Source organism: Phyllostomus hastatus, unplaced genomic scaffold (assembly GCF_019186645.2).
Source record: "Phyllostomus hastatus isolate PE091 unplaced genomic scaffold, TTU_PhHast_1.1 phas_scaffold_21, whole genome shotgun sequence".
Classification (NCBI taxonomy): domain Eukaryota; kingdom Metazoa; phylum Chordata; class Mammalia; order Chiroptera; family Phyllostomidae; genus Phyllostomus; species Phyllostomus hastatus.
This window is the reverse complement of record NW_025334017.1, coordinates 19,732,486-19,759,491: the sequence shown is the minus strand read 5'-3', so window position 1 is coordinate 19,759,491 and position 27,006 is coordinate 19,732,486. Positions and strand designations below refer to the sequence as shown.

General features: G+C 39.3%; 1 protein-coding gene across 2 annotated transcripts in view; it reads right to left on the bottom strand.

The window, feature by feature from the left end:
- The window catches only part of CPQ (carboxypeptidase Q), a 409,571-nt gene that overhangs the window by 268,479 nt on the left and 114,086 nt on the right, over positions 1–27,006 (bottom strand). For both annotated transcript variants that reach the window (XM_045861077.1, XM_045861078.1), the window contains exon 3: positions 14,965–15,172. In XM_045861077.1, the coding sequence (XP_045717033.1) occupies positions 14,965–15,172 (208 nt within the window). The remainder of the gene's footprint in view (positions 1–14,964; positions 15,173–27,006) is intronic.

The window sequence follows — 27,006 nt, the reverse complement described above, 5'->3', positions numbered from 1 at the left end:
TATGACCCAGCAATTCCACTTCTGGGTATACATGTAATCCAAAGAAACCCAAAACACTAATCTGAAAAGATATATACACCTCTATGACCATCATCACCTAATTTATGATAGCAAAGATATGAAAGGAACCAAATGCCCAACAATAGATGTGTAGATAAAAAGAGGTACATATATACACACAATGTAATGTTGCCCAGCCATGAAAAAGAATGAACTCTTAGCACTTGCAGCAGCCTGAATGGACCTAGAGGGGATTATGTTAAGTGAAATAAATCAGTCAGAGAAAGACAAGTACCATATGATTTCACGTATATGTGGAATCAAAAGAACAAAATAAAGAAGCAAAATAGAAACAGACTCATACCTACAGAAAACAGGCTCTTGGTTGCCAGACGGAAGTGGGGTTAGAAGAGCTGGCTGAAAAAGGCGAAGGGATTAATACAGTCATAGTGGTAAAAAGCACAGCATAGGGAATGTAGTCAATAATATTGTAATAACTATGTATGGGGACAGGTGGGCACTGGAAATACCAGGAGGGGACATTTTGTAAAGTATGTGATTGTCTCACCACTATGCTGTATGCCTAAAACAAATACAAAATAATATTGAATGTAAATTGTAATTGAAAAATAATATTTAAAATTAAAAAAATCCAAAAACTAAAACATAACACTAAATCATTGTCACATAAAGAATAAAAAAATATTTAAGCAAAATTTTTTTTTAAATACAGAAGTTTGACAAATACCTATTTAATAAAAACATGATATTTTTCTGAATTTATAATGTTTGCAGTATTTGGCAGCTTTCTTAAAATTTTGTTATAATTTGCTACTCTAAGTAAATGTTGATTTTATATGTACATTTATATTTACATTTTATATTTATTTTCTTAAAGGTGCCCCCAAATTATATATAAATACCTAGTCCTACATGACTTGAATCCTCCCCTGGCCTGAGACATAAGACACTTAATAAATGCTTACTGAATGAGTAATATTGGAAAATGTTAAAAGTTAGATTCTTCTAGATTTCAAATATTTAATTTCTACAGCAGCAACCAGTACAAGAAGTAATGTTTATTGAGCTATGAAACTATTACTACCATTGACTGACTAGCCCAGGCTATTTACTCCTTCAAGGCTACTGATTAAGTGGGGAAGTGGTAGTGTGTAGACAATTTACAGTCTTCTGTGCTATACTACAGAAGCTAGCTAGCCTTTCCCTCCAGCCATGAACAAATCCCCTGTAGGGTTCTGCAGTGAGATCCCTGTAGGGTTCTCACTGTGATATTTATTTCTCCTGGAAAGGACTCTTTGAAAAAAAAAATCTGGAGGAATTCAGAAGCAATTGCTGAATTTTGGATTTTTGCTCATTTAACAATTAATAGCAATTATATATTAGGTGAAGGGTCTTTATATGTATATGGTATACATTGGTAGTAGTAGATTAAAAAAATATTCAGCAGCTATTACTGCAAAATTCATGCTGCTAATAAAGAAGTTTAGAGGAAATGTATTGAATGCACCCTGCTAATAGTTGACTTACCTGGGATAGTTTGGATTCCTTTCGATAAAAGAAAAATGAATTCCTATCAATGCTTCCAATATTCAAGCTAATCATAAAATACTAGTTTGATAATTAAGGACTTTGAATTTTTTGTTTTATCAAAAAAAGATAGTAATGGATTTTAATATACACACTTTTAAAAAAATTCATGAAACCATAAAAGAAAGAAGGGTAGAAGTTCTTTACAAACATGTGCCCATTAATAAATGTCATAGGAATAAATGAGTTAGAAAAACCTTTGCAACCAGCAATGTAATGCTTGACTCAGGCAAGGATCATCAACACACTCTCAATTTTCATCGGGCAAAATTGTATTGGGTAAAACAAGCTTTACAAAGTCTCAAAACATCTCACCGTAAGTATCTTTCCAAGGAAGGAATCCAGAGGTACTGCCTTGGACAAGTGATCAAACTTAGCTTCACTAACAAGGAAAACTGATATTTGCTTCCTTATGTAATGCAATAGTAGGGACACAACATTATCCAGACAGAATTCTTGCCAAAAGTCTTTAGTCTGAATCTAATAAGGAGGAAATAACAACTCCAAACTGAGGTACACTGTACAAAACGGCTGCCCTATCTATTCTTCAAAAGTGTCGGTATAATCAAATATTGAAAGGCTACAGAACAATTCCAGATTAAAGGAGACTAAAGATACATGGCAACTAAATGTAATAGATGTCCTTGATTGAATTCTGAAATTAAAAAGAAAAAGCAGGGACATTATTGAGAATGGGGACCATGGGGGAAATCTGAATGTGGATGGACTTTACATTACATAGCGTTTGTATAACCATGCTAAATTTTTGTTGGTAGGATAGTGGTCTTGCATTATGTTAGAGAAGGTCCTTGTCATTATGAAATGTGCGCTAATATATTTATGGATAAAGTGTTTTCATGGCTGTACCCACCTTACTTTCATATGGTCAGAAAATGGGAGAGAGAGCTTAAGCACAAATGTGGCAAAATATTAAATACTGAATGCAGCTAAAGGGCATATGAGTGGACACAGAAAGCAGCTAAAAATTGATAAATTAGAACTGATACAAATTTAAAACTTCCTTTCAAAAGACACTTAGCCAAGACAAACAAACAAATAAGAACAGACAAGATACCAACTAGGTGAAAATATTTGCAAAACATTTATCTGACAATGAACTCATGCCTAAAATCTATGAAGAATTCCTACTGCTCAATAATTTTAAAACAACCCAATTATAAAAGGGTGAAGTACTTGAACAGACTTTTCACAAAGGAAGACAGAAATGACCAATAGGCACGTGAGAGAGGGCTCAGCATCATTAGTCATCAGGGAAGCGCAGATCAGCACTTCATTGAGGTACCAATAAACACGCACCAGCCTGGCTAAAATTAAACAGACTGACAACACCAAATTTTAGTCAGAATGTGAAGCAACCTGAACCCTCACACAGAGCTGGTCACAATGTAATATGGTGTCACCTCTCTGGGAAAAGTTAGGCAACTTCTTTTTAAAGAGTATATGAGTCATTTCAACTTTACCATAGGCCGATATATTTCAAAAACCAGAAAAGCTGAGGGGGAAAAAATCTGTGATGCTTCAGAATGTGGTTTCAGAATATAGACATGGTTCAATATATATTCATTTATAGCTGGTTCTCTATTCTTTTGATCTTAGATGATTTTTTAAGTTATTCATTAAAAAATATCTATTGAGTTACCACCATCTACTTAGCAATCTCCTGTGTACTGAGAATATAATGGACAGAAAAGACAGGTTCCAGTCCTCATGGGACATATATTCTCATAGAGAGATACATACTAAACAAGTAGATAAAGAGGTGGATAGCTAGAGAGAAGTTACCAAATGTTATTAGGACTCTGTGTATACAGAGGAAGTGCTAGGTAAGAGAATTTGAGAGAGAGTTCTACTCTACTTAGGGTAGTCAGGAAAGAACTTTCAGGGGAAAAAAAAAACAAAATCCCTTTCAGTTGAGATCTGAAGATTGAAAGGAAGTCAGTCATACAAAAAGCTAGCGAAGCAACATTCCAGACAGAGGGTTTAATGAGTGCAAAGGCCCTGAGGTAGAAAATAGCCTGAAGGTGTTTAAAATACAACTATTGGCTGCACCTTGGTCATCTGGCCACTGATACCTGATCCAAGTCACCACATCTTTGGCATGATAAGCAAGAACAGTATCAAGCATTAAACATAGGCCAGAAAGGGTAGAAAAGACAGGGAAGAGTTTTGGGTCAAAGACTGAGGGAGACTACAAGAGTGAGTGAATGAAATCAGCAGTTAAACAGAACCAAGGACTCTGGAGCCCACAGTGAGGAGAGTTCTGGATCTGCTGCTTTGTAAGGCAGGTCAGTTCATGTCAACCTACCTGCTTAGTCCCATCCTTATCTAACGATGATAACAACGACAATGACCATGATCAAGACAAGAGGTCAGTTATAATTCATTGATTGCTTTCCATGTGTCAGGTTCTATGTCTAGTGCTTGCTCTCATTTAATTTTCTCAACCACTCTTCAGAGGTAAACAGTGCTGTCCCTGTGTTACAGACGAGGAAACAGGCTTGGAGTGGTTACCAGTAAATAATGTACATAAGGTCACATAACCTTGTAGTGGCAGAGCCTGCATTTCATCCAGGTTTGTCTGATCCCAAATCCCACTCTATATATTGTTACCTTTGAAAGTCTCTGAATCTTCCTCATAGTACCTTGTGGTTGGTATGGTACTTTGTCCAGGGGACTAAAGAAACTAAAGGGTCATTTGGATGCAAAAGGACTTTAGCAAGACTCTCCCTAGCATTGAGGAGGGAAAGGGAGAGAGAAAAAAACAAAATCACATGCAATTGTAAAAGACTGACTTGAGTCTACTCAGAATTATTTTGGTTCATATGCTGCTCCAGACATTTTTCTAAGGGCACTGCACAAGCAAATAACATTGTCATAATCCTGAAACCTGAAATCAAAATGCATTAATTTCTTTTTACCAGCAGAGACTCAGAAAAACATGCCACGGTGACGTGATTCTTAAGCTTTTGCTTTCGATAATCAGAAAGCTGGAAAACAGAAGCTGAACATTTATATACATTTTCAAATTGTGAATGCAAAAGAGAAGCCAAGAATAAATTTTTATATCAAGGTTATAAGTAGATGAAAAATAACAGTCTGTACTAGGAATGCAAACAGACCATTAATTATAGCAGCTTCACAAAGCATCATAGTAATATGCAGTTTGCAATACTTTACCAAAATTTACATAACTATATAGCCTCTTCTCAGATTCCAGAGATTCTATTTTTGATAAGTAGCAATTGAAAGGGTAGTCACCTCATCTATATGATTATTCAACGCCTGTGAATGTGAAATGGTTACACCTTGAATTTACATGTTATCAAGCCAGATAGGCTGCCTCTTTTCACTCATGCTTTCCAGCCTGGCTGAGCCCCAGGCATTGTGCACAACCTCGGGGGATAAGGAGATAAATAAGAAACACAGTATGTCTCCTCCAGGAGAATTACCAGTCCAGAGAGAAGCAGACTAGGAAACACGGTCCCAACAGAGTTTGGACAAAATAGAGAGATAGCAATCAAGATGGCAATATGATGTTAGGGGTTGTCTCCCAACCAGATAGCTGCAACTACAATAGTGATAGTAAATAAATTAAAATTTTCTTTCTCTGTATGCCTCCTTCTTTTCTTTCTCCTTCTCCTTTCCTCACTCCATGCTTCTCTCCTTTCTTCCTCTTTTATTCCATAAGTATATCCAGTCATGAGTTAGTAAAACTGTGTAATAACAACACTTTACATGTGTGTACCACTAAGTGCCAGACAATAACAACATCATGGTTAATCCTCACAAAACACCAGGAAGAAGGTACAATTCTTGCCCCCATTGTACAGATCAAACCGAGGCACAGAGAGTTTGCACAGTTTGCCAAGGTCACACAGTGGCAAGTGGCTGAACACAGACCCCAGGCACAGCCACTCCAGAACGGTGCCTTCGAGTTCACTGCCTGAGTCTCTCCATCATGAGGTGGTAGGCCTGTCAAGCTACCTGAAGCAATAATAAGGACTCGGGGATTAAAGAACATTTCGGAATTTCTAACAAAGGCCTTCTAAACAAAGAATCTGCCTTTCAAAAAGCAGAGAGAGGGGGTAAAAAGGGATGATGAGAAGAAAAACTGGCAGCATTCAGCGTTCTTTTTCTCTGGTGCCCCCCTTGGGAGCACAGTGACCCTCCACCTGCATCAATGATGAGAACTGGCATTCTGCTCGATTACTGTGCATCTGTCAGGAGACTCTGTGAATTCAGCAGGAACAAAATAAGGAAGGATAGGAACTTACTAATCGAAGCTGGCCCAGTTGCACCATTTTGAGTCACTGGTATTTTCTTTATTTGGTAATCACCGGCAAGCACACATGACCCTCAAATGCAACAATATTTCCAAACAATATAAATCAAGCATGATAGCTAATTATGCTAAGGTCACACCAAAGAAGAAACCACCAGGACATCGAAAATCCTAGAAAGATGAAGTGTGAAGTAGCAGCATTCATTTTGTCCTATTAAAAAACGGTGGGAGGGGAGCACAGCATTTTTACTCTCTGAGTCAAACAGAGAGTTTGACTGGCTTTCAGAATCCTCCGAAGTAAACCTCTTAAGACATTTCATCTCTGCTCTGAATGTTTTAAGCTGGCCCTATGATTACAGAAACGCTCATGTTAAATCTCATCAAGATGAAGAATGCTTTATAAATTGTAATGTCTTTAATCAGAGACCCCTTTGAAGCTATTTAACTCGACGACGTTGCCCGACAAAGTGCTTATATTACATCATATATCGATTCTATTAATTATCATTATAGGGATTGATTTATATCTTTTTATGGCTCTCTCACCAGATGGTGTAGTGTCCTCCCTCTCTGGCACTCCATAAACATCACCTGGGCTCACTCATGTCTCTGCAGCTGAATGTTTAATCAGATGTTAGTGGTTCACGCTGGATTGCTTCTCTCCCTTCTCTTCTTCCCTATACTCTCTCAATATAGTACGCAAAGGCCGAGTGATAGAAAACATAAACCAGTAGTATGTACAAAGCCAAGTTCTATCAACAACTCATTCCCACCCCAATGATTTCTTACCCAGTGTGATGATGTGATTTTCACAGTAAAGTGAAGGGACAGCCTTTTGCTTCCTTTGCTGATTAAAATTTAGTCTGTGTTCAATTCTCTGGGGCAATGGAAAAAATAACTAGAAAAAAATATATAATTGGCAGTGGGAGTACAACAGACAATTTGGCCTCAATATAATTACTTTCTGAATTATATTTTACTTGGGCTAATATAAAAATTACTTTGCATTCTTGAGCTCACATATTGAGAAAGCAGGAGGCTCGCGTCCTGAGGTGTACTGCGTTGCCAGAGAGCAAGCCTAGAATTTTAAATTGCCTTGGGTGATCCAAAAAGTGGATAACAGAGAAATGGAAATGCTGAACTGTTTTTCTTAACAAAATATAAAAATCAGATTAATGGGACTGTTTCACAGTCACCTCAAAATCAAAACGTCTAAACACCAAACTGACGATGTTGCCTTCAGATCAGCCTCCTCTCCTGAAACCTGTGTTTCTCATCGTCCTCCGGCCCCCAGGCTGGGTGGAGTGAAACTGGGAAACTGGCAGACTGGAGAGGGCACATCCCATCAACAAGATGACCTGGTAGCTAACTTACTTGGCTGAAGTTTGCCCTTGTTGCCAGATCTGGCTTTCCCTAAACACCACAAACCCCTATTTTTATGTAAAATTCATGATTTTTAAATATCGAGCTGAACTGAATGCCAATTCATCCCGTCATTTTTTATCCTTGCCGACTGTAAACTTTCACTCCTACTTCCTCCATCAAATGTGACTCATGCCCAAGTTCTGATAAGTTTTTCATACTATCCCTCCCTCTGTCCCTTTAGATTTCCACCGCCTTCATCTATGCTCTCATTATTTCACATCCGCATTTTTAGAACAGTATTCTGTCTTTTCTTCTCAAGGCATTCTATGCACAGTCCCGGACTGATGTTTCTGAAATGCTAGTTCCCCAACTTTAACTTGCATCAAAATCACCTGGAGGGCTGGTTAAACCAAAAGCCCCACACTGGAGCATTTTTTAATTTAATGGGTCTCAGACAGGGCCTGATAATTTGCATATCAACAAGCTCCCAGATAAGGCTGATGATGATGTTCCAGGGACCATACTTAGAGAAACATTGCTCTAAAATCCAACCCTGCCCCCCCCCCGCCCCCGCCCCCACCCCCGCCCCCACCTCCGCTAACCCATTCAGTGATTCCCCATTTGCTCCACATTAAACTTAACAACTCTTCCCCAGCCTAGTATTTTGGGACCTCATAACCTGGTCTCTTCCTTTCACCTGCTTGCCTTGATCATGTGTAGAAGAATGCATTTTCACTTCTCTTGTTGAGGTAACTTTCTCATAGAGTACACCCAAACCCTACATCCCAATGTAGCCAGCCCTAATCAGACTTCTACTTTTTCGTCTAGTTCTCCAGGATGCTTCTTGTAATCTAAAGTGTATAGAATTTAGAACCAGAGACACTGAGTATGACTCTTAGTTCTTTTGTTAGTTGTGTAACTTGACTAGCCATTTGTTTAATCATCCTGAACTGGGTTCTCCTTCAATAAAAGAAAGATATCAACCCTGGCTGGTGTAGCTCAGTGGATTGAGTGCAGGCTGCAAACTAAAGGGTCACCAGTTTGATTCCCAGTCAGGGCACATGCCTGGGTGGTGGGCCAGGACCCCAGTACAGGGTGTGTGAGAGGCAACCACACATTGATGTTTCTTTCCCTCTCTTTCTCCTTCTTGTCCCCTCTCTCTGAAAAATGAATAAATAAAATCTTTTAAAACAAGAGGGAAAGATATCGATATCTACTTTCAGTCCTGGCTGGTATGGCTCAGTGGATTGAGTGCTGGCCTGTGAACCAAAAAGTTGTAGTTGGATCCCTGGTCAGGGCACGCGCCTGGGTCATGGCCCTGGCTCCCAGTTTGGGATGTGCAGGAGGCAACAGGTTGATGTTTCTCCCTCTCTTTCTCCCTCCCTCCCCCTCTCTCTGAAAATACATAAATAATAAAATCTTTTTTAAAATCCACTTTTATTGGGTCCTGTAAACAATTAATTGAAACAAACTACATAAGCCTTCAGAGAAGCATAATACAGAGTAGGTGCTTAATAAATGTTAATTTCCTTTCTTCATCTGTTTCCCCCAACCACACATTTAGCACTAAATAAAAAATACATCACACTAGTCATTTATATTTTAAGCTTACCCTCCTCTCTTTTAGCTAGATAGACTATTCCCAAGAGAAAAAAATGTCTAATTCATCTTAATAACCCTCGTACATGGCAACTCTGAGAAGCTGGTAAGCTCTCAACAAATGTCTACGAAAAAAATATTAACTTGAGAAATAATGTAGAAAAATGGTTCTACAAAGTAGCATTCCTCTGTAGAACTTAAATCTCTTATTAACTACATTCATCCATAAAATATCTTCCTATGACAAAGTCAAAAGGCATTTCACATATTTTGGAAAAACTGAAAAAGACCTAATTGGGAGTCCCAGTTGATATTTCATGATGAACAAAAGGAAAAAGTCATTATAAAACTTCAATAAAGAGAAAATCTTCTCTTTGAAGTAAATTTGAGCACAAGAACACTAATAACGTGAACAGAAAAATGACAACAGTGGGATTGGAGGTAATGCAGATATCATTTTGAGGTTATATGTCACGTAACCATGTGACCACTGCACTTCCAAAATGGCTGACAAATATTGATAACTGCACTGACAAGTGTCAAACCAAAGTGATAAAATGCATTTCCTGTCCTTTAGGAGATTCTCTAATTTTGAAGTCAAGCAGCAACAAATCATAATTTGTATTTTGCTCTCCAGTGTTGCTGATGGCCACACAGTTCCCAGACAGAATCCAGTGTCACCCACTCCCATGGAGCCCAATGTGAACTGCCTGTCAAAGAGAGGGGAGCTGTTTTAATCAATCAGTAACTCAAAACATGAATTTTGTGGAAGAAAGAAAATACAATCTAGCATATTTTCCTCCCAATTCAGAGCAAAGTGCCCTAAAGTTCACGTTGTTTTGAGCTTACTGTACAGAGGCTACACAGTGTGGTCAGCGAGCACTTGAAATCAGCTTGCCATGACAGCCCTGCCATGGTTGACTCCACAGCCTCAGACACGTCCACTCCTTCAACAGACATTTCCTAAAGGGCTAGTATGTAACAAACATTATATGGGATTATGGGCATACAGAAGTAAAAAAATATATAATCCATATCTATCTGAAATGTATAGTATAATGTGGAGTCAGCCAATTGGAACAGTTCACCAAACTCATTTACCTTTCACTGTGGGCATTTCCCAGCCTTCACGTAACTATATTCCGGCCGGTGAAATGAGAGTAGAAGTGTGGTATGCCATATCTAGGCCTGGCCATGGAAAACTGCCCTCCTGCTCATGAATTTTCTCTATCTCCTTATGTACTAGCTGGATGCAGAGGATTCTGAGAGCTCAGAAGTGATGGAGCCACAAGACGGAAAGGAGCAGAAGGTCACCTCTGACTACACTCTTGAAACTATTCTGTAAGCAAGAAATTGACTCCTACTGTTGTAAGTGACCAAAATTTGAAGTTGTTTGTATGGCAGTTTGTCTACCCTACCAAAGCATGCATCCAAACAGCCTCCAAGACTCTATGACACACAGTATGCACAGGATGGTGTGGGTCTACCAGAACATGGCATGTAACCTGGGCTGGGGCTGGATATTATAGAAGGCTCCTCAGACAAACAAACACTTAAGATGGATCTCAAACATTATGAGATAGTGAGAAAGGAAATAGAAGGTAGAGGAGGAGAATGCAAATGCAGAGTCGTGAAACTCTGAGGGAATGTGGTCCACTGGGAATGTGTTAGTGGTTCCTGACCACTAGCATGCAGAGTGATGCTAAGAAATGGAGCTGCTCAATATGTATGTGTTGAAATGACTGAACCTAGGAGACATAGTTCCTACTAGAAATAATGGATAAGGGAAGAAAAAGGTAATCAAGGACATTGAACTTAAAAAGCAAATAGATGACATCCTTTTCACAGAGATAGAAGATGGAGGAGAAAGAAATGAAAGCATGTGTTCAGTGGAACACCCAAAAGAAGAATCAGCAGGTAGTTGGATGTAAGAGTCTGGAGCCCAGTCAGTGGTAAGGATAGGAGAGGTGGTTGAAGCCACAAGCATGAGGGGATTGCCAGGAAGAATATTCTGAATGACAAGCCAGAGAAAGTGGGGTAGGGGTGGGGACTGGGTGTGCAGAGAGAGAATATGAGAAAGAAGTCACAGAAGCCAAAGAGAAGAGATATTGAAAAAGCAGTCAGTAATGACAAATGCTGCAGAGAGATAAAGTAATATGATAGCCTGATAATGTGCACTATATCTGACAACTGGTCAACTACTTGTGACCTTAACAAGTTCCATTTCAGTGCTGGCAAAAGCCAGGTTAAAATGGTCTGCAGAGTGAATGACAGATGAAGAATTAGGGATGGGAATATAAAATATTCGTAAGGAAAATTGACTCAGAGAAACAATTAGCTAGAAGTGGACAAAGAGGCAGAGTTTGTTTCATTTGGTTTTAATTTTTCAGGATACAAGACTTAAACACATAAGTATGTTGAATTCTCTGAACTTTACATCCCTACCCATAAAATAAGGATAATAATGCCCCTTCTGTTTGGTCTTGGGTTGTTTTCAGAACAAATAAGATGACATATGTGAAAGATTCTAATCTAAGTACTATATTAAGGGCAAGGTTATTACGTATTTATAAATGTTGAAAATATGGAGTTATAAAAGTCAAGAGTCCAGTAAAATATGAGTGGCTATAAAATCAAGGTAAAAGTATAATCGGTTTTGATCTAGAAATATTCAGAAAAATGTCTTCTTAATACACACTATGAGTTGCTGACCCCAAATCTGAGAGGCTAATAACAGATGTCTAAGTCCTATGCTGGACAACATTCTTCTGGGGCTCCCAGGTTACAGCCTGGGTTTCCAAACATCTTCATTACACCACAGAGAAAAAAAAAAGCCAATTAACCCTGGCAGACTGCAGTGCATTAAGTCATCTGGGGATTTATTAGTCTTATGAGTAGTAGTTCTTAAATAAATATTTCTGGCAGTCACCCAGTTTCACAAAGCAAAAGACTAGCTCCATAATTTAGGTCTCATGACCAGTGAAGTCATGGGGAATGGCCACAGCTTGCTGAGTATGTTATTCTAAAGGCTGATGGGGGTATTCTGGGAAGGGAGCTAGCCATCTTTAGGACTTCTCCCCCTGGGGCAGATTAACCATCCAGAAGAATATGGTCCCATCATTATTTCACTAGCCACTCAATCTTTAAAGACTCTAAAAAGAACGTTATTTTTAGCACTGTGACATGAGTAGAACTAGTTTTTCTCTCAAAAAACTTCTAACAAGTGGTCTTAACATGGTCAATCTTCTTCCCTGGGAAGCCATCTTAACCTGCATGAAAGAAAAATGTCACTTTCCATTTTTCTCTGCACTTTCAGACAACTCCCTCTGACTTGGTTCCTAGTTGCTAATGTATCCTCCTCAGTTACTTTATTTTCAAGGATATAGGGTGCTGATTAAGGTCAAGCAGCTGTGTTTCCACCTTCAAGTAGTAATTGTGCAGAATAAACTTTCCTTTACAATAGATACTAAAGATCTAATCTTAGCACCCAAATAAACCCTACTGCAATTATTTTTATATATTTTTTTATCTGACAGAAACCAGGCTACAATGCTAAAATGGTGCTTCTTTTATCCACATTTCTCAAACATTTTGTCCTTGATGTGTGACACCACCATATGCAGCTATTCAAGAAGGCCAAATGTCTGCAGGTCAAGTTTTAGAGCTTCCATTCACTGCAATGCCAAATGCCACACTAACACTAAGGGCCAAGGAAGCAATTTCCAAATTACCTCAATCAGAACCATGAAGAAAAAGATGAAACTTATGTTGCCCTCAAATAATACCACCAAACATTTATATGGACCTTTATAGATAAACAAATATCTTTCAAAAGTTAACCTCACTTATTAACTTTTCGAAGTTTTTACTCTTCATCATCACTAAATAACAGAAGAGAATGCTGAGGCCCAGGGAGTTTAAGAACACTTCCCAAGGCTACCCAATTGTTTGAGAGCTGAACCAGGTCTATATCCAAGGTTCTCTGCTTCCTCAGCTCTTTCCGCCACACTGTAGATGGCCCCCATCACGTTACCCAGTTTATTTTTATTTCCCTTCCCTGGCAGCAATGGAAAGAGACTGGCTTTCACCAAAGTCATTAAGAATCTTTGATGGTATTAGGCAGCATGATTCTCTTTCTCAGGATTGTTGTTGCTATGCAGGGCCTTTTGTGGTTTCATGTAAATTTTTGAAATATTTGTTCTATTTCTGTGAAATATGTCATTGGAATCTTGATAGGAATTGTGTTGAATCTACATTGCTTTGGGTAGTGTGGACATTTTAATGATGTTAGTTCTTCCTATCCATGAACATAGTATGTGCTTCTACTTATTTGTACATCAAACTATACTAAGGTCATAGTAATCAAAACAGCATAGTAGTGGCATAAATACAGACACATAGATCAATGGAACAGAATACAGAGACCAGAAATAAACTGACACCTTTATAGTCAATTAATATTCAACAGAGAAAGCAAGCACTTACAATGGGCTAAAGATAGTTTATTTAATAAATGGTGTTGGGAAAATTGGACAGGTACATGTAGAAAAATGAAACTAGATCACCTTCTTACATCACACATAAGAATAAATTCAAAATGGATTAAAGACTTAAATGTTAGGTCTAAAACCATAAAAATCCTAGAAGAAAGTATAGGCAGCAAAATCTTGGACACAGCTGGTAGCAACATTTTATCAGATATAACTCCCCAGGCAAGGGAAACAAAAGAAAAAAATAAACAAATAGGACTACATCAAACTAAAAAGTTTTTGAACATCAAAAGAAAACATCAAAATAAAACACAAAAAATAAAAAGACAATCCACAGAATGGGATAACATATTCACCAATACATCTGATAAAGGGTTAATAGTCAAAATTTATAAAGAACTTACAAAACTCAACACCAAGAAAAAAAACCCACCCAATTAAAAAATGGGCAAAGGACCTGAACTTTGGTCCTTTTCCAAAGGACTTTTCCAAAGAGGACATACAGATGGCCAATAAGCATATGAAAAGATGCTCAGTGTCACTAATGTCAGAAAAATGCACATTAAAACCACAATGAGATACTATCTCACACCTAGTCAGAATGGCTATCATCAGTAAATTTTAAAAAAAACAAGTGCTGACAAGGATGTGGAGAAAGGAGAACCCTTTTGAAATGCTGGTGGGAATGCAGTCTTGTGCAGCCACTGTGAAAAGCAGTATGGAGATACCTCAAAAAATAAAAAATGGATTTGTCTTTTGATCCAGCAATCCCACTTCTGGGAATATATCCAAAGGAACCCAAAACACTCATTCGAAAGAACATAAGCACCCCTATGTACATTGCAGCATTATTTACAATTGCCAAGATAGGGATACAGCCCAAGTGTCCATCAGTAGGTGAGTGTATAAAACAACTCTGGGACAGTTACACAATAGAATACTACTCAGCTATAAAAAAGAAGAAAATTTTACCCTTTGTGACAGTATGGATGGACCTAGAGAACATTATGCTAAGTGAAAAAGACAGAGAAAGACAAATACCATATGATTTCACATATATGTGGAATCTAATGAACAAACTAAACTAATAAGCAAAATAGAGACAGACTCATAGATGGAGAACAGGATGACGGCTAAGGAGTGGGGAGGATAGGGGTGGAGGGATTGAGCAAAAAGGAAAAAGACCTCATGGACATAGACAACAGTGTGGTGATTGTGGGGGTTGGGAATAAGAGGACTAAATTGTTATGTAAAAATACAATAAAAATACATTAATTAATTAAAAAATCTTTAATGAGACACAGACATGAATTCAGTTCTCCCACTAATGAAAATATATAATACATTGGTTAAATAAGGAATGTTATGGTATCATCATGGATGTGGAAAGGTTTTTAAAGAATGCACCAAGAATGCTTGGAATCCTGAAAAGGCCAAAGAAGATATTACAAACAAATGACCAAATATGGAATGGAGAAACATTTCATGAGCAATCAGTTCTTTTTTTCATTGAAATGGTTTGTTTTCATTTTATAAGGGTTTTGCTTTCATGAAAAACCCTGGTTTTTTAAAGTATTTCAAAGTAACATCATGACTTACCTGTAGATGGAGAAGGAAGCCACTGATCGAATGAGGGATGCCAAAGCCCCCACTTTGGCAGCTTCCACTGCACCCCGGACTCGGTATTCCACCGTCTTGGAATAGTTGACGTACGGCTGGTTATAAACAACAATCTTCCCTTTGGCTTCTGGGGCCCTTCTCTGCAGTTCATCGAAAGAGGTCACCACCAGCACTTCTGCCGTAATACCTAGAAATCAAAGTCATCCAAGATTAACTTACAGTTTCTGATCAGCCAGGTGGAATTGGCACGTGAAAGTTCACATATGCTCTACCTGCTACATCTGGAAAACTGGTTGGAGTAGATCAAAGTTTTATAGCTGTTTGCCATGGGAGAAAGATTGTGGGGGTTAGCCAGTTTCCCAAGAGAGAGAAAAGGCATTTGAAATAATATAACATATGACTCAAAAGGTTTTTCAGCACACTTGACCAGCTGGTATTAAATCACAAATGGCTTGAAAAGATAGTGTTTTTTTTTCCTTCTTTCCCACCCTAAGAAGTCACAAGTTTCACGGAATGATACTACTTATTCATAAAGAAAATGCCTTGGGATTAATGAAACACATTTATCTTTTCACAAAACTATTTTGATATGTTGGTATACAACCTTCACTGATATTCTACAAAGAAGAGCCATTCATGAAGAATGATCTTAGAAGCCAGTGATCTTCATTCACTTTTAAGAAATAGCCGATGTAACCTCTCCCCAAACCCAGAAAATGTCCTCTTGTTTTCTTGCCTCCCTTGTACAAAACATTCTCAAAGGAGGTGGAAATTTCCCATGCTGCTCAGTTTACAGTACTTGTTCACACCAAACACATTGCTAATCTTCAGCTCAGATTTTTGAGGATGCTGTATAATTGTCCTAGTACCCTCTCGTCTCACTTGAAGAGACATACTATCCTTCCTCATACCACAAATCTTGCTCAGATCTTTCTCATTAGGGAACAAGGTCTCACAGGTTCTGAGAAGTCATTCAGGCACTGCCAGACCACTGAAGATCCAATTTTATGGAGCAGTTAGACTAATAACAACAAAATTTAGCAACAAAGGCCAGATGCAGTGGCTAAATATAACTGTCTAAAAGAAAGTGGCAGGCGCCTACTGTTTTGTGGCTTTAGACACACAGTCATGAAATATGTCAGTAAAAACCAAAGTAGCAATATAGATTTGGCATCTTTCCTTAATCTTACAAACTAGAGAACTGGGTTTCTCTGGAAGCTGAACAGATGTCATTAAAATATTAACTGTTACTTGGAAAATCCTTTTAAAATGCACTGTAGTTATAAGGGAAGTCTTGCTTTCACTATAAACTCCATCATAATGGGCCCTTCAAGCTGGCTCCTCTCCGACTCTAATTCCACCAGCCAGACTGAATTTGTACTTTCACTTTAAAGCGACTGACTATAGATCTATAAGCATGGCTCCTCCAACATTCAGAACTCAGAATTTAATTTATAACCTAAAGAAAAAGCAATGTACAATTACGGAAGGTAAAGAAGCCACTAGCTTTCTCACATGATATATATGTATAAAAATACAAATAAGAGTTCAGCTAGACAGACTTTGGGAATCATAACTTTCTGAAATCTCGAGTTACCTTGCAACTTGACTGGCATTATTATTGGCACAGTATGAGAATTTTGTTGATGGTTTTCAGCTGTTCCTAATGAAAAACAGATTCAGTGTTTTACCTAAGGGATGTCCAAGCAATGGGGTAATTTTGGCATCTGGATTGGAGCCCCTAGAAATAAAGCCAAATTTCTATAAATTTTCATAGGCCACTGCAAAATTAAAGTCATACAAGGGTGGTACTTCTCTATGGTCTGTGCTCCAAGTTTTTTTTAACAAAAGAGAGAGTGACAGAGTGCTGAAGAGCCAAAACCTAACCGAGACACTATGGTTGCCAATGCAAATTACTAGTAATAGATATAGGTCAAAACCTATCACCATGAACTTCCCTATCAAATTAATCTGTTTTCCTGAAAGTTTGGAATCATCTCTCATTCTTTTGTCTCCTTCATCTTCCATGTCTAGTCAATCCTGAAACACTCATAATTTTACCTCTTATATATTGATTGAACCCAGGTCCCCTGTTCCAGCCAATTATACATTCTCACATCAGGCCCTTATTATCTCTCTATTGAATTGCTATGAATCTCTCCTTCCCCATCACACTGGTGCCCTAGCCTGCAGCCCAGGTCCCTCAAATTAAGCCTTAAGAGAGTTGCCGGTGTGAACTACGAACTGCCGAGAAGTCGAATGAGCCTGTATCACCATGCCCTTGCCCCTCTTCCATCTACGGACCAGTCAAAGACTAGCTATCTCTGCAGACACAGGATCCCTTTGCTTTCAAATTCCATCAGTAGTAAACTTAAAAGTTCCCCCTCACCATGCAAGTTCACTTCAGTGTCCTTGTTCACAGTGTGGTACATTATGTCCCATTGACCCTATTCTCCCATTTTCCCAACTTCATCATGTGACAGATGCCTATTAATTCCTCAGGGTGCCATCACTCCTTTAGGGAACATTCCATGGCCTCTGGCCTCCTGTCTCACCCCTCACCCCCTCCCTTCACCCCAGGGAAGGCTGGCTCATGCACCACCTTGCTCTGGACTTTGAGAGTGTCCTAGGCACACCTGGGCATTGGACAGTGAAACTCTGCCTATTTATGACTCTCTCAACCACCCAAACTGTGATCTCCTCTGAGCTTGGGGCCATGTTCATTTTTCTTTGAACCTCCTGGGCCTAACACAGTGCTTGGTGTATGTGTAGCAGTTAGTCAGTAAATACCCCCTTGGATGGCACTGTTTCCAATAAGGGACCATCGACTGGAACTGTGGCACTTCCACAAAAGTGCAACTTTACCTTCTGAGTTGGATAGCGCTTGGCACACAACAACTCAGAAGTCTCGTTCTCCCACCAACACAAGCACAACTGCACAGCAACAGCCAAGCACAAAGGGCCCTGGGAAAGTCAGAGCAGAAATACAAATTTCAAGTATGAAAACTCAGAAAGCTCTTTTTCTCTCTCTTAGAACCTAGTTACCCTTACTTTACATAAAATTCTCAATCTATGTGTAAGCTGATAAACTATGAGAAACAATAAATCAAAAGGAAGAGAGAGGTGTGGAAGCTGATAGCAATACTACAAGAAAACAGCATGCAAAATAACAGATACGAATAGAATTTTATGCAACATTGAAAAAGTTCTATCTCTGTGATAACACAGTAGCCATTAGATACACCCGTAGCTATTGAAAACTTCAAGTGTGACCAATGTGATCAGAAACTGAATACTTAACATCATTTGTTGGAATTAACTTATATTCAGATTTAGCTATGTGGGGGGGGGGGGGGGCTACTGTGTAGAACTCCCAATCACCGCAGGCTCAGCCATTATGTCGGCAAACAGCTGAGAGCGCCCCTGCCCGCCCGAAGGCTTTGCTTCTGGCAGTGCCACACGGATGTGCCAGCCACGGAGATGACCTCCTGCAGAGGTCGCAGGCCGGGTGGACTGTATTCAGCATACTTCATTTGAAAAAGCAGGGTGGGTACAAACACTTAAGGAAGCTTTTTGCTCCAACTGAATCAAATAAAACCAGGCCATCTGGAAAACGTCACTCTTCAATGTTAGTTTGTGTTTTGACATGTTGCACAAAGGAAATCCTCATGCTCTCCTACAAGTCCGCAGGCTCCTCTTCTTCCCTCTGCTCTCGTCTCCCTCCTTTCCATTCTCTCATTCTAAAAAATAGTGCACGAGAACCTCTGGGAACTCAAAACCAGTGTCACAGTCACACTAAGGCCTGCCCAGGCCTCGCTGTTTGCGACTGAAAACCACTCCCAACCTTCATCCCTCTTACCTTGCTTAATTTTCCCCTAGAATTTATCTGCTTCCAGCTGCATCCACTACACGAGTGTTAGTTAGCTCCATGGGGGGTAGAAATGTTTGTCTTTTTTACTCATTAATGTTACCAAAATGCCTGAAATGGTGCTTGACACATAATGTATAAAATTCACACACATACTCATAGGCACAAATACACACATGCACACATATATACTGAGTGAAATAAAAAAATAAAAATAAATTGTAAAAAAATAAAGCAAAAATATAAAAGTGTAATAATACCCCTCCTCTGGTCACCCTCCAAAAATGTATACTTCCAAGGAAATTGTGTATTTCTGTATATTCTATCAGAATAATTAATGATAATGAAAATAATAACAGCTATATTTGAGTAGCTATTATTTACAGTAATGTTCACAGCGACTCTGCAAATTAGTTATTAGAAGGAAACTGAATAAGTGTACACAACTACTAGGTGTCAAAGCCCATATGTGAGTTATTGGCTTTCTGATTCCAAGGGTCATGCCCCTCCCACTAACTGCATTGCTATTTTTTTCCCCAAACATGTAAAATATGTCAAAAGAAAATATGGATATTTTTATTTTTTAAGAGGATCAACACAGCAAAATAGACATACAAAATTCTGCCTAAGTTATCAGCTTCTTTTTTCTTAGTCTCTCAGGATCCTGCTCCTAAGTCAAGCTGCCGTTATCACACCTGGTCCCGATCTATTAACAGGGGCGGGCTAGGGCTGCTGCAGTCCAGGACAAGAGCCCTCAGACTCTGTTACAGTAAGGAAAAGGATTATGGTGGTTAATTCTGAAGAAAATGTGGGGCTGACACTAAAAAACAATTCATATTATAAAGTGACTCTCTTGACTACAGCTGATTATCATAAAAATAGCATAAAAATTCTCAGGTTCCTTTTTATTCTCCCCACCTAATTTTTTAAATTGATCCATTTATATGTAAGCACCTTACCCAGTGCACCACTACTGCGGCAGGCTCCTTGCAGACACAGCAGACCCTGACTGCCCTGGTATTGGCCCAAGTCATTTGTTTTATGGAGAATCTGATAAAGTGATTCCAATTGCAGCCTTTTCTGACATGGCGCCTCCCAAGAACAGTTAAGAGTAGGAAGATCGTGAAGTGAGAATTTTATGTTTTCTGCTATTAAAAGGAAGAGACTACAGACAGAAAAACGTGTCTCCGGGGCTCACTTCACTGTGGTGTGTTTTAGGAAATTGACTCTGATTTCAGAAGACTTAACCCCAAACAGGAAACACTTCGGGCCCACCCAAAAGGAAGCAGAGCTTCTTACACTTATCACATAAAATTATCCCAAGTGCACTGCACAGTATAACTAGGTCCAGTAAAATGTCTGTCTTTTCCTGGACTCGGTTATGGAGAAAGGAGAAGAGTTGTTCTTTGAAACAGTGTGTTGGCCTGACGTGGTAAGGAAATTGCAAATTCATGACGAGGCAGATGAAAGAACATCAGAGCAGTCTTTTCTGAGTTTCCGTCTGTTTATGGAGAACATTATGATTGTACAACATCCTTTTTATGAAAGAACAAGCCTTAGAGGTTCAAATTCATTCAACTAATTTATAGCCCTCCCACTGGACAGAGCTTTGTGCTGGGTGTTTTGGACAATACAAATTTGAGCGACTTCCAGTCCTATCCTCAAAAAGTCTATAATCTGGGGGAGCAAAATAGGCAAGCAATAACTTTAAAACGATCACCGCATGTCACAAGTGCTAAATAAAAGTACAAAGTAAAATTTCACAAAATAATAACATAAACCAACACTAATTTTTATGGGGGAAAGCAAGGAAGTCTCCTATGCGATAAAACTTTAAGTGGGCCTTAGAAGATTTTAATAACCTGCAAATGAAGAAAAGGGCATTCCTAGGCAAAGAAGAAGAAGGAAAGACAAAAATAGATAAAATATTGATTCATTTACAGTGAATAGGAGGCTTCCTGCCAGGTCCTGAACAGAAAAGGGGACACTCTAAAATCTTCTAATTTTTAACCTAGATATGTATGGCCCCCTGTCCTCATTCTATTAATTACAAGAAAGCAAGGAAATCAGTTTCCTTCAAGCAGTTTTCAAGGTGAAAAAATGTTAAACTCAGCTATTAGTTGAACGATAGTTAGAAGAGCAGAACTCCAAGGATAGCTGGGGGTATGTGACTGAATGAATAAAAATTCATTCCAACTGTCCCTACAACTGCCTCCTGAGACCAGGCTCATATTACACCTTGCCTGTCAGCCTGGTGAACCAGCCCAGACCCGACCTCATTGACACCCACGGGCACAGTGAATTATCACCGTCTCCAGAGAGGCAGCTGCCACGAGACAACCTGCCATGCTGACATCTGAGGAAGAGCAATTTGTCCACTTTGACCTCTAAACTACAGAACTTACACATTCAGTTGTCCCATGGAGAGGCACCTACCTCTCCATTGTACCATTATGTCTAATTCAACATGTGATGGAGGACATTCAAGGTGTACAGAGACCCAACTCGGCAACACTAGTAGCAGCAAGCACAGAGCAAAAAATGATCCTTAGCAATCGGATCCCTTAGAATGCAAACTGCCTCCATTGGTCAGGACTCAACACTAAAGGCAGCCATGCTTTTGGGAACCTTTGTTTCATCTACCAACTATCACAGGAAGCATTCTCATTCTAAACCGTGAAGTGCATTGTGTTTGAAACACAGTTGCTTTCTCCTCTCTCTGAGTATTTCCTTGTAATGGTGACAGGTGTGGGTGAGGGAAGGCTTTTGCAAAAGCTACTGTCATCAAAACATCTGTCAAAGGGAGCAGCTAGAAGAGAATTTGGACCTCGGTTTCTCATGGCATTTAAGGAGTCAAATCCACAGGCCTTAGTGGTGGCGGGGATACAGAAGTGTGTTTCCGGCTGCGGGAGACTAAAACAGCACTAGTTATCATGGGCTGGGGGGTCATAGCTTGCTCTGTTGAAAAGGGGGGCGCGGTCTGTGAGGTGAGGACTAAGGGGTTTGGCGACACGGGCAGGAGGGCTGGCAGGAGAAGAGAGGACTGAGACTAAAGTAATCAGAGAGTGCAGGAGAGAATAGCACGGGAGGCTGGCAGTTGACAGGGCGACATCCTACGGGAGCCTGGCAGCTGTGTTAGGGACTTCGGTGGGGACAGACAAGTTAGGCAAGTTCAGTTTTACATTTTAAAAGTATCCTGAGGCTTAATTGATGAAAGGATCGGAGGAACTTTTTAAAAAAGGGTATGGGGGCTGTTTAGGGGACTGCTGCCACTTTCTGGCTAAGAAATGATAGCGGCTTGACAAGAGCAGGGCAGTGCGGACCAGGACCAGCCAGCCACCAGAGCAGCAGCAGGGCCGGCCGGCCGGCCGAGTCTCCTGCAGCAGAGAAACCAGCCTCGCGGAGCTTTCCGCCCTCCTCGCCATCCTGCCCAGTCTCTACAGCGACTGCGTCCGGGGGAAGCTGCATGCCAGCTGAAATTCAGGAATCAGGTCATTCAAAACAAAGACGTTATTTCATTTTAAGGTGAACCCTATCAGTGAAACAAGCATCTTACTCTAAAACTTTTTTACAAAGTATTTACTATATATTACATTATACATTCATCAAAATATTCTTTAAAACAGGGTATTCCTTTATCAGTAATGAGAAGCGACCATCATTACGTGCCCTGACTAGAATACTGGCTACAAAGCTCACTAACCCTGGATCCTAAATAAATTGCTTAACTTTACCCAGACTGTAGAATGAGAATCACAATAATATTGACACCACCAGGGTTCCTGTGAGCATCAGACGAGACGAAAGAGGTAAAAATCGCTCTCTGTGTTATAAAGCATTATAAGACAATGAGAGTATGGTATATAAAGGTTCTGGACAAATATCAAATAGGGATGGACAGCAATCGTTTGATTTATTTACAATTTCACTTCACCATGGACATGGACAATGGTGTGGGGATTGACTGCGGAAGTGGTGGGGGTGGGCTGGGGGGAGGAGGGCAAAAGTGAAAAACTTGGGACAACTGTAATAAAATAACAATAAAAATTATATATATCCCTTATAATATAGATGATTGGCAAATGTAAAAAAAGTAAAATAAAATTTCCCTTCAAACTAATTACCAGGAATGAAACAAAAATAGCAGGTGTGATTTCAGCAAATGTGCAGCCGACTTGACTCAGAGCAGAGCTATTCTTTATCACATCAGGCAGCTCCAGAGGCCATGTGATTTCTTGTCAGTTTTGACTAAAGCAATAATTTAGGCACTGTATCATAAAGATCCCACATCACGCTGGCAGAACAGCTAAGGGGGTTTCATGGGTCTACTTGGCAGCCAAGGGCCCAGAACGAATGATGGAGAGGAGGGGGAGGGAGCAGAGAAGGGACTTTTTCGAAGGTGCATGAGAAGTACAGGGCATAACAGAAAAAGACGCCAGTGGCCCCATCTGGAACTACACCTGTTACATTCTCTCACTTCCTCTGCCCTTCTCTGTGAGAGAATAACGCATGCCCTTCACAGGCCTTATAAACTGCAGTGTCTCCCACACAGGACCCTGATGCTGGGCGTGGCCCTGGGGCTTGCTCTGGACAATGAAATGTGAATGGGCAGCCTGTGTGGTCACGGCTGAACAGGAACTTTAAGAATCACTGCAAGCTTTGACTGTCTCTTAAGAGCCTTTTTCCTTCAGGCACAAGAAGAACAAGTCCCAGATGGGACCTCTCCTTCATCCTGGGTCTTGGAGTGAAAAAGATATCTGAGGCAGAAGCAAAGACACCACCAACTTTATATGCATGAATGTGAATGGGCAGGTGTATTGACACATAACTATACAATAAGAACAAGAAATAAATCTTAGAGGTTGCAAGCCATGGAGATTCTGGGGATTGTTTGTTACAATGAGTGAGAGGTGACTAATGTAGGAGCCCTGAATTTAAAGTTTCTATGAGAGAATTTCTCAATCTATAGCTGATGGCAGATAAGCTACAGAATAAATTTATTGACTCCCTTGGGGAAGATTGTTCAGTGAAAATTAGATAGCTACTTCCTTCCTCTTATCACACCTCAAAGTGATCAAATGATCAACACTATACAGTATAAAACAAACAAATCTGAAGAATTTAGCCAGTGCCAATGACTTAATACATGCAGGCTAAATCACAAATAATTTCAAATAGGAGATAAACCCTAGAGGTCATTAAAATACAGTCCTGGAAGTTTCAGCTCGCTAGCCTACCTGATGTCACTTCTAACAGAAACATGCGTGCCTGTTGTACTGTTAAATAATTCCATACATTTCAGTAGATTTCAATATTCCCTATCTATTTCATATCTGTATTTTCCTTCTCCATCCCATCTTCAAAAACCAAGAGTGCAAATGATAGGAACTGGTGTGTTTATGCTTATATTGAAGTACAAAATAATGTTATTAGAGTCATATCAGAGAGATAAAATAACTCTGTGGCAGCTTGGCATTCCAAAATGAACTGTTTTATTTAGCTATGTTTTGAAATGTTATCTGTCCTATGCTCGTCTTAGGAAAGTAAAACTTGGGGAAAAAATAGAGTAACAAAACAGAATTTCTGCCCTCAATAATAAAAAATCCTGGCTCAGTTTCACAGCTGAGTTTGACACAGCATTTTGCTACTAGAATAAGATTCTTGAGACAGGTTAGAAACATCAGAACAATATGACTTAGACAAAAATTTCCTGGATGTCATCTATTAAAGTCCATTGGATGGAGGAACAATAAATCTGATTACCAATGTCAATCTCATTATACTTACAATTGAAAGTCATTACCATACAGTTTAAGCAAGAGAGATTTAAGCATGAGAGCATTAATCACATTTAATAAGTAAGAAAATAAGAAGTTTCAGGAAGGTTCAAAAATTTTACCAAACTAGAAAGTAGCAATGCTTGGATTTAAATCCAGGTCAGACTAACTCCAAATCCATGCTTTTCTCATCCCATCCCCCTCATAGAGTCCCTCCTAATGAACTTGTTAGCATGCACTTACATGTTTTTTGAAACCCAACACAATCACTATCAAAGTCCTAACATCCATTTTTGCAGAAATAGAAAAATGTATCCTAAAATTCATTTGGAACCTGACAGGATACAAAATATGGCTGGTTTATATATATAAAGAAAAACAAAGCTGCAGAATTCATACCTTCTGATTTCTTATTTCAAAACATACTACAAAGCTACTGTAATCAAAACAGTATAGTACTGGCACAAAGACAGACTAATAGCGTAATAGAACAAAATAGAGAGCTCAGGGGCTGGGGGAGGAGAGGTGGAAATGTGGTGTATGAATAAATAATTTTAGACAAGAGTGCCAAGCCCACCTCAATGAATGGTGTTGGGGTAACTAGCTAACCACATGTAAAAGAGAAATTGTACCTATATTGTATACCATATACAAAAGTGAATTCAGAAGGCATTAAAGACCTAAAACTCTAAAAGATAATATAGAGGGAAAACTCTAGAAGGGGGGGAAGCTTCATTACATTGGACTTGGCAATGACTTCTAAAATATCACACCAAAAGCACAGGCAACAAAACACAAATAGACCGCTGGCACCACATCAAATTTAAAAACTGTGCATCAATAAACACAATTAAGACAGTGAAAAGGCAACCTCTGGAATGGGAGTAAATATTTGCAAATAATGTATCTGATAAAGGGCTAATATCCAGAATATATAAAGTTTCCGGCTCCTGGTACTTCCTACTTCATCTTTAGCATCTGTGTTGCATTCTACCCCTTCACAGCTCCAGGTTCTCCTAGATCTTATTATACCAGGAAGACCCCCTCCAAAAAAAACAATTATCTTCTGAAGGATGAGCCCCTTGTAGTGCAGAATTCTCCTGCTAGGAGAGTGTTCTAGGAACCCACATATATTAGTGTTCCAGTTGGCATTGTTGTGAGAGGCTGTGTTCAGCCTCAGTGAATTTTCTTTAAGACTCTTTCAATGTGTTTGCCCATTTCGTGGTGGGTGATTTACAAGCTCGCCTGCCTGCACTGTGCTTAGTGTTCAGAAGTTTTTGACCAAAAACAGCATGACCCATGTGTCCCACCCTCCCTATTCACCTGATTTTCCCCCTAATGACTGTTTTTGTTTCCTCTGCTAAAAAAACTCCTCAAAGGGAAATGGTTTGCTCACGTGGAAGAGGTGCAACAAAAAATACCAGCACTAAAATGCATCAAAATCAGTGAATTCAAAAACTGTTTTGAGCAGTGGAAAAAACATCTTAATAAGTGTATTTCATCAAATGGAGAGTACTTTGAAGGTGACTGAAGTTTAAACATATTAGGAATAAATATACAATTTTTTATAAATAAATTCCTGGTTTTTTGGGTCCCCTGTCATACTGCCTAGGGAAAGAATGTTTCTTCTACCAGTTCCCATAGGAAAGACAGAGCAAACTTCATTTGCTCAGAAGCCCCAGGTAACAAGCCTGTTTCAGCTCCTGTTGTATATGCCTACTCTGACTCCAACACTGTGGTTTTGGGGACGTAATATGCTGACCACCTTAAGCCAAGAAAGACCCATCTGTAGACTTGGATATGGAGCCAGTCCCACCTAAACCATATAAAGGAGGACGAATGCTGGTTAGCAAACAACAGATGGCCACCATAGGGAAGGTCCCTTGATCTTGACATAATATGTACCACGATGCTTTTCTCATATGCTGAATTCAATATATACTTGCTGAGTTGAATTAAATTGACCATATTTTTCATGATCCACATTGTCAGAGTAAAGAGCCTCTCCCCATTCAGTCCCAACCACTTGAACTCAAAAAATGAATGGGAAGTTTTTGATGAGCTTCTACCCATTAATGAAAACCAGGCATCCATTTACCCAATAATAGTTTATTACTCCATACCAGAACATTATACAGAAATGCTATGGTAGTTGAAATATTAATGGAACAGGAACCCATAGCTTGCATGGTTCCCAAGAATCCGTGTAGACAATTTATGATCCTTGAACCATATCTGAGAAGCCACTATTCTATACAACCTCATGATGGAAAAGTAAAAATTTAAGCATTTGTAAACTTTCCATCAAGTGTAGGGAGAGTTTTCAAATATTTAACGTAAAACCACTAGGTCTGTCCATACTCAATATAAATCCAA